Here is an 8330-nt window from a genome sequence, read left to right as displayed (position 1 = left end):
GGAGGCACGGGCTCCGGCATGGGCACCCTCCTGATCAGCAAGATCCGGGAGGAGTACCCCGACCGCATCATGAACACCTTCAGCGTCATGCCCTCGCCCAAGGTGTCGGACACGGTGGTGGAGCCCTACAACGCCACCCTCTCTGTGCACCAGCTGGTGGAGAACACGGACGAGACCTACTGCATCGACAACGAGGCCCTGTATGACATTTGCTTCCGCACCCTGAAGCTGACCACTCCCACGTACGGGGACCTCAACCACCTGGTGTCGGCCACCATGAGCGGYGTGACCACCTGCCTTCGCTTCCCCGGCCAGCTGAACGCCGACCTGCGCAAGCTGGCGGTCAACATGGTGCCTTTCCCGCGGCTGCACTTCTTCATGCCGGGCTTCGCCCCGCTGACCAGCCGCGGCAGCCAGCAGTACCGCGCCCTGACGGTGCCCGAGCTGACGCAGCAGATGTTCGACTCCAAGAACATGATGGCCGCCTGCGACCCCCGCCACGGCCGCTACCTGACGGTGGCCGCCATCTTCCGGGGCCGCATGTCCATGAAGGAGGTGGACGAGCAGATGCTCAACGTGCAGAACAAGAACAGCAGCTACTTTGTGGAGTGGATCCCCAACAACGTCAAGACGGCCGTCTGCGACATCCCCCCGCGCGGCCTCAAGATGTCCGCCACCTTCATCGGCAACAGCACGGCCATCCAGGAGCTCTTCAAGAGGATCTCGGAGCAGTTCACGGCCATGTTCCGGCGCAAGGCTTTCTTGCACTGGTACACCGGCGAGGGCATGGATGAGATGGAGTTCACGGAGGCCGAGAGCAACATGAACGACCTCGTGTCTGAATACCAGCAATACCAGGATGCCACTGCTGATGAGCAGGGCGAGTTTGAAGAGGAAGGAGARGAAGATGAGGCTTAAGCCRCCTGAYATTAAAGGGACTTCTGTAAAGCAGGCATGCATCTGAATGACTTCTGGTAGTGGTGGTGAAGCATGTTTTCTAGAAACTGTGTACCCAATTATCCTCTCAACCTTTGTGACTTTGGCAGATTTCTCAGTGTAACAGTTCTGAATCCTAATTCTTACAATGTTTTTTGTCCTTTAAWAGTAAGAGCACATAAAGGCATGTATTCTAGATCGTGTTTTCTGTCTTTCTTAATATCTTTGTTGGACAAAGAGCAGATGTCCATCCTGGGTCTTCTTCAAGAACTGAACTTCTTCAAGTTCTTGAAGTGTCTTGAACTGAACTTCTTCAAGTTCAGTTTAAAGACATGTCAGAAATCTTGCAGCACAGTGGTGTGCTCTGATCATTGAGGCTTACATGTTCTTAAGACATATGCTCCTCATGCGAATACATTTAATGTTTTTTCTTACAGGACCCAAACCTACCTATAACTTGAGTGAAAATGGAAAGCCAACTTAAATTCCTAAACAAGGCAGAGGAATTTGTTTTACAGTTCAAGTCAGCRTAGGAAATTTTCCACTTCTCTGTTGAAGTCCTCTGCAAAGCGCAGGTGTAAATTATGCTTTCCTTCCGGCATCAGAAGCAACCTCAAAAGGGAAAAGAAATCAAACATTGATTATACGTTTTATTCTGTGAGTATCAGTAATTAAAATACCTGTTGCATTTTCCTTGCTCTTGATTACTGAGGAAGGAACTGTAGTAACTCTTATTTTAAAAAGTACTGTTCCCTATTTACATGGCTCAGAATGTGAACCACAGCAATGGTTGGAGCAACAAGCATACTACTTGTCCCATTTTGGGGAGGATAAAATAAGCCTAAAACAAATTTTTGTGTCCTAGACCCAGTTTCTTGAAACCTTTTTGGTGATCTACAGATAAGATAAGATTTCAAAACTAATGTGAGTAGGATGTATCTTTGAAAGGTATGTAAAGCACCTGAACACTTTTGCCACTTTCAGGGAACAGTACTTGTGCTGGGATGTGAAATACAGAGTTCTTGTCATGACCCAAACTTGGTTAGTGTTTGTACTTTGTCTAACCTTTCTGCAAAAAGACAATCCAAAACTAATACCATTCATCCACTAAAATGGAAGTCAGAACTTCTCTGGCTATACCAAAAGCTTAGAAGTAGTATAAAGGGAATAAGGTTAAATCTTTGTAATATGATTATGAGTTTGACGTGCCTAAAATGCTATTTACTTTTGCTTCCAGCTGTGATAAATTTTATACATCAGCGATGTACACTTCTTAATATGGCTGTGGGAAATTCTCTAAGTTGTTTTGTTTTACCATATACTAAGCAGTTTCAGCTAAAGCCATTTTCACTGGTACTTTACGTTGCCTTCATGTCATTAAAGTTCCACTATAGCAAGAGGGATCAAACTTCTTTTGGTAGTGACAAGTACTATTTTGTTCTGGGGAAAGAGTAGTGGCATGTGAATGTACCCAGCTTTTCTAGAGAATTCTGTCTGAGTTTCATTAAGTTTGTTTCTTCAAAGACTAAGCACCACACAGATGGACAAACCTATAGCACTGTTGTTAATGTTTCCTACTACTGTAGTGCTAYCAAACCCCAGCTATACCATGCAAATGCAAAATGATGGCACACTCTTCCACCATGAGAGAAACAAGCAATGTATCTGCACTCTAATCAGAAGCAGCTTCTCCTACTTTAAAAGATAAAAACCAGTGCAAGAAAAGCTGATGGTAAAACCATGTGTCACTGAGAATATACTGAATTTCAGCTTTTCCTTCTGCTTTACAGTGGAACCAGGGAAAAATGGGATCATGTATTCAAGTATTAATTTCTGAGAACACCATTAGTCTGGTTTCTTTTCTGACAAATATGCATACAGGGGAGCACTTCAGTACAAAGACATGCAAAGAATCATTGTTTTACATTTTATTGGTTGTTAATTTCTAAGTGTTTCCTCTTTGACTTGTCTTCCAAAGTGATGCTATCAGATCCTTGTCTATTTTTTTGGATAATTTGCCTTAGTTCAGCATTTGGAGTATTTTGGAGCTCAGTGAAAACAGCAGGATGATAGGTGTTCTGAGCAGGGSATGTAGGAGTAATGAACTAGCAGACATGAAATAAAACACCTGCATGTGATTGTTAGGAAGATCTCTTGTTCTCATGTTTCTTGTGGCAGAATGTATTACTATTATTAGTGGGGCTGACTTTGMGATAATATAATTCATTTTTGCACTGAGATGACACCAGCGAAACAGTTCCCTACACTTTGCATTCATAAATTTTTTTTCCCTGCTACTTCTGTTCTCTGGTGCTAATCATCACAGTCTAATATTACATAGTATTTAATATAGTTTCATTTGTGTGCAAATTCATGAATACAATTCAGCTGTAAAAATCCCAGCTTTTTATAGGAAGCATTTCTGGAATTTTGAAGTTGCGCTGTTTTTAGCTGGGATAAAGCAAATTTTCTTCACAGTAGCTATTATGGGGCTRTGTTTTAGATTTGTGCTGAAAACAGYRTTGATAACATAGAGATGTTTCTGTTATTGCTGAGCTGTGCTTGCACAGCATCAAGGCCTTCTCTGCTGCTTGTACTGCCCTACTGGGGAGAGGAGGCTGGGGGTGCCCAAGAGTGTAGGGAGGGGACACATCTGGGACAGCTGACCCCAACTGACTAAAGGAATATTCCATACCATATGGCATCATGCTGAGCATACAGAGCTGGGGAAAGAAAGAAAGAAAGAAGGGGATATTTGGAGGGATGACATTTGTCTTCCCAAGTAACTGTTATGTGTGATTTCTGGGCACAGCTATGCACTTTTTCCTCATTCTGCTTTTCTTAAAAACACTGAAAATTCATGGAGAGGTGGAAATGCAGAATCTTTGAGATTCTTGTTCATGTCAATAAGGCAGAGCAAATAAAAGTATCCTGTGCTTCTCTCTTAATAACTGGGAATCTCTCCATTCATAGCATCTAAGTTCCCTGTTTTACTGAATGGGAAAGAAATGAGGTTTCTTACAGCAAAAGGAATGGAATAGTCATAACAAACAAAGCAGATGTTTGCTTGCTTTGATAAATCTTAGGGAGTAGTGGTTCTGTTTGTGTAGTGGAAAGAGGAAAAGGAACAAATGTGGTTTCTCTCAGRGTTTCAGGAAGGAGCTTATTAAAATACTGTACTTTTATACTGCAAGAAAGGTCCAGCTACAGTGTTTGCATTGTAASTTGTTAGAGAAGTTTAGAATAGCTCTCTGTGTAGCAGAGAGCTCGTCCAAATACTTTTTTTTCTAAAAAAAAAAAAAACCCACTGGGTTTGAACTACTTCATTTCTTCAACAACGGTTCATAAAAACTCCATCATTTAACTTACCGAGAGCCTTTGATGTGCTTATGAATGTATTCTGCATGAGCTTGTGGGACCAAAGGGTCTTTCTCACCATGAATTATAAATGTGGGACATTTAATATCTGGCAGCAACTGTTGGCAGATATTACCTAGGGAGAAAACAAAGGAAGGTCAAACTTCATTTTAAAATTGTATGAAAGATGAAACTGCTTCCATAAAGGACTCTGAACTCTATTGGGTTCTAGCTATTGCCTCTCCTTGTGGAGAGTGTGTGATTAATCTACAGAACTATGTAAGCAGGATTATAATTTATATTTCTTTCTCCAAAATCTTACTTCACTGCAATTTGGTCCAACAATGGATACTAGAACAAAAAGATAGAGAGAACGAAGAACGTTCCGCATTTCCCCCAGGCTCTCTTTGGCTCTTCAAAGCCAATACACGCACCTCCTTCCTGACTTTGTTCTTTTCAGCCTCAGAGTCTTAACATGGCCCTCACGCTAAGGCTGCRTTTTGTTACATCAGTTGTCAGATTACAAGTTTTGCTACTTTTTTTGAACAAAGTAACATAGGCTGCACTGATTCTTACCTGTGGCCCCTCCCAGGCCCTCTGCTGTGTGCAATGCTCTAAGGGGTTGACCCTGTCTGGATGCCAGGCACCCACCTAAACCTCTCCACCACTCCCCTCCACAACTGGACAGTGAAGAGAAAATAGAATGACCCTCCCTGGATCACAAGTGCTACCAGGAAACCTGCTCTCATGTAGGCTCCTCTCTATAGGTCTGCAGGTCCCAGCCAGGAGTGTACTGCCACAGGTATAGAGCCCTTTCTCGGGCATCCACCTGCTCTGGCATGGCCTCCTCCAATAGCTGCAGGTGGATCTCTGCATCTTTGTGGACCTCCATGGGCTGCAGGGGCACAGCTGCCTCACCATGGGTTGCACCACAGGCTGCAGAAGTATTTCTGCTCTGGAGCAGCTCCTCCCTCTCCTCTTCCACTGACCTTGGTGCCTGCACAGTTGTTCCTCTCACATATTCTCACTCTGCTCTTCTCTGGCTGCAGTAAATCTGYACAGTAACCTTTTTTCCTTCTTAAATATGTTTTCACAGGTGTTAGTGCCATCACTGATTGTCTTGGCCTTGGCCAGTGGCACATCTATCTTGGAGCAGGCTGGCATTGGCTCTGCTGGACATGGAGGAGTCACTCTGCAATCCCCCTGGTRCCAAAAYCTGGCCATACAAACCCAATACAAATGCATAACCATTTAATACGAATTGTACTAAAACTATACAAAGGTTATTTTCCAGCCCCGCTCATAATTTTCTGTTTACTAGTCATTAATCTTACTAGAAGTAATTTCAATGCTTTTGTTTAAAGACTTTTTTGAATTTTCTCCCCTTTTTTTCCCTCATCCCTTGGTAACCCTGTTCCTAAACTCATTGCCTAACTTCTCACATTCCTGCAAGGGAATCTTTGGGTAAAACATCCTGGACAAGTTTTATGTTCCATTTTTCTTTGAGATAATTTTTTTCTATTTGTTGTTGTCACCTTGTATCRACTAACAGCTGTAAGATTAATGCTCATACATGTATACTTTCCTTAGCTCTAAAGTCAGAGGCTATTTCAGTTTTTGCAGTTACTTGGTTATTTATTTAGCCTTAGTTTGCAGTTCTACTGGTAAAATATTTTCATTTAGAATGTTTTATCCACAGTCCTCTAACACCTCCAGAAATGTTGACTGTTTCTCAAAACAAGTACCAAGTAAATTTAGGTTATTTATCTAGGGACATAGTTGGCAGTCAAACTATTATTTCCTAATTTTCAGTCCTAAAACTGTTTTGTACTATAACCACTAAATTATATTTACTCTAAAAGCACAGAAARGTGAGAAGAATCTTGCTTCTCTAGTTGCTTCTTCTAAAAGCCCTTTTTGTGTGGTATTTCACACTAAAAGCTGTCTCATGCAGGGAAAATAGTCTACTTTAAAAAAGAGCTTGAGGTTTTGACCACTCTAGGCTTTGCTGTCCTCCTTTTATCCCTGATGGGTTTTATTAACCCCTATTCTTACATCTGCAGTATCTGTGCCTTGGTTGCGGGGTCTTAACTTTAATTGCAAGATGGCCTGTTTATAGTCTAAATCATTCTTCCCTGGWAAAAAACCTGCAGTCTGATAGCTGCTCATCTCTTGCAGCAAACATTAGGCTTCTCCCAGTATCTGACCCAGTTTCAGCATCTAGRTAATTCAGCTCCTTGTTACATGTCTCCAGGTGGCTTCTCTTTCACAGTCACTTCATCTCATAGTGTTTGAGGCATGTGCAGCCAGTGAAAGGACAGCACAACCACAGACCCACCAGCCTCAGCTTTGCACTTCAGAAAAAAAAAAGTTTAAAGGAGATGCATTCTAGAAASGGTAAAACAAAATTGGATCACAATTTGTTACATCACTCGACAGGGAGAAATTCTAGAACCATGTTGAACCTATGCAAAAAYTTGTGGAAAAAACATGAAATGAAGAAATGTTTTCCTGGTAGTGCTTGTCATCTATTAATGTATGTCATTTTCTATCTTCCATTATGAGAGMTACCAGGGAAATGCATATAACAGTYACAAACTCCTTTTTTATGTATTATGTTTTACCTCCTTAGGCAAATTAAAAGCAAATTTCCTCTGCATTAAAATAGAACTGCACATTATTATTCAGAATATCCTAGGCTGAAAAGGTCTGTGTGGAGTAATTGCAGAAATCTTCTGGGGAAAAAACGGCATTGTCTAGTTCAACAATTTTTTTTTTTTTATTTTTAAACACATGAGCTGTGTCAATAGTGTTTTTTTAAAATTCTGAGTTCTCAAAATATGAAGTTSCTTCCTTTTTAACTCATATCCTACTAGGTTTGAAAGAGTTCTTCGGCTCTGGTTTGCAAAAACTGGAAAGAGCATGCCTTACTTTAGGGATACCTTAAAATGTCACCTGGAGATAATCCTTTGACACAGAGACAGGAGAGAGAAACAAGATTCTGCTTGAGCAGAATCCCTTCCGTTTGGTCTGCACAGAATCAATGACTTAATAAKGCAGTTTTGTGGTGGAACAAGAGGAGAGCCTCAACAGCTGATGTTTTCCATAAATGTGTTTTCCTCCTGTACCTTTCTGATTCTGTGAACCATCTAGAGAGTAATTGTGTTATTCCTGAGTGTGAGTCAGATTCATGTGCCATATGCAGAGCCCTTCCTTTACTGGCTGCTAGAAGTACTGTTAGATTTTTATATTGTCTGCTACTCTAATTGCCTCAGTTCAACAATGTGAAAGCCTTACCATCTGAATTTTCAGCAAAGYGCGATATTCCATCCACCCAAGCCTCACAGGTTGCTGCAAAGTACTTATGTCCATACAGCTCTTCCAGTGGTTTCTTGACCTTTTCACTCCATTTTGAAACATCTCGAATGCCTTCATAAAATAACATTGAAATACGTCATATCCTTTCCAGCAACAAGATAGAAACCACACCCTAATACAGGGAAGTTTTCAAACCAGACTGCAAATATGTATTTCAAACTTGAAAATGTAATGAATATGTCAAGTAATTCATGGTATGTAAAAGGTATAAAAAAGAGCTGCTTTGCTCTTCTAAGTTGTAAAGGAACATCTTGTTATTATGGTCACAAGGAACAACAGAAAAAAAAATAATAATCAAAGGACTCAGTCTTAAAAYTTCTGATAGTTCTTTCTGGAAAGCTTTCATAGGAGAAGTTCAAGGGGTACCTTGTGTATAAAAATGGGACTGTTTTATAACAGTGTGCCAGACCTGGCAGTTTTTATACCCTTTAGCCCTTTGCATTGACTCATTGATGGAAGTTCTTCCATGGCTCCTASCAGCTCTCAAAGGAAGGAAGCTCTTACTAAGACATTCCAGCAGGCTGATATCATGGTACATTTGCCATAATTTTACACAAAAACAAGTGACTCTACTTAGTAGAGTCCTGTGACTCATGGCAGGCTGGCTAAAGCTGTACAAATAATCTGACATTTTATTTATTATCAGACTTCCCCCCCCC

At 41.4% G+C, this 8330-nt stretch overlaps 2 protein-coding genes across 2 annotated transcripts in view; one reads left to right on the top strand and one right to left on the bottom strand.

Moving 5' to 3' along the window:
* The first annotated feature begins 6 nt into the window (after positions 1-6).
* LOC130586773 (tubulin beta-2 chain-like) lies at positions 7-1188 on the top strand. Its single transcript, XM_057387679.1, has one exon. The coding sequence runs from the start codon at positions 19-21 to the stop codon at positions 916-918; it is 900 nt and encodes a 299-aa protein (XP_057243662.1). The 5' UTR covers positions 7-18; the 3' UTR covers positions 919-1188.
* Positions 1189-1339: 151 nt separating this feature from the next.
* Positions 1340-8330, bottom strand: part of BPHL (biphenyl hydrolase like) — an 18504-nt gene continuing 11513 nt past the window's right edge. Inside the window, exons 5-7 of the mRNA XM_057387678.1 lie at positions 7591-7722; positions 4306-4429; positions 1340-1548 (exon numbers count right to left, since the gene is read on the bottom strand). Of these exons, the coding sequence (XP_057243661.1) occupies positions 1461-1548; positions 4306-4429; positions 7591-7722 (344 nt within the window). The 3' untranslated portion in view covers positions 1340-1460. The remainder of the gene's footprint in view (positions 1549-4305; positions 4430-7590; positions 7723-8330) is intronic.

Source organism: Malurus melanocephalus, unplaced genomic scaffold (assembly GCF_030028575.1).
Source record: "Malurus melanocephalus ecotype Western Australia unplaced genomic scaffold, MMel_1.1 scaffold_1293, whole genome shotgun sequence".
NCBI classification, from domain to species: Eukaryota; Metazoa; Chordata; class Aves; order Passeriformes; family Maluridae; genus Malurus; species Malurus melanocephalus.
This window is presented reverse-complemented; position numbering and strand designations above follow the sequence as displayed.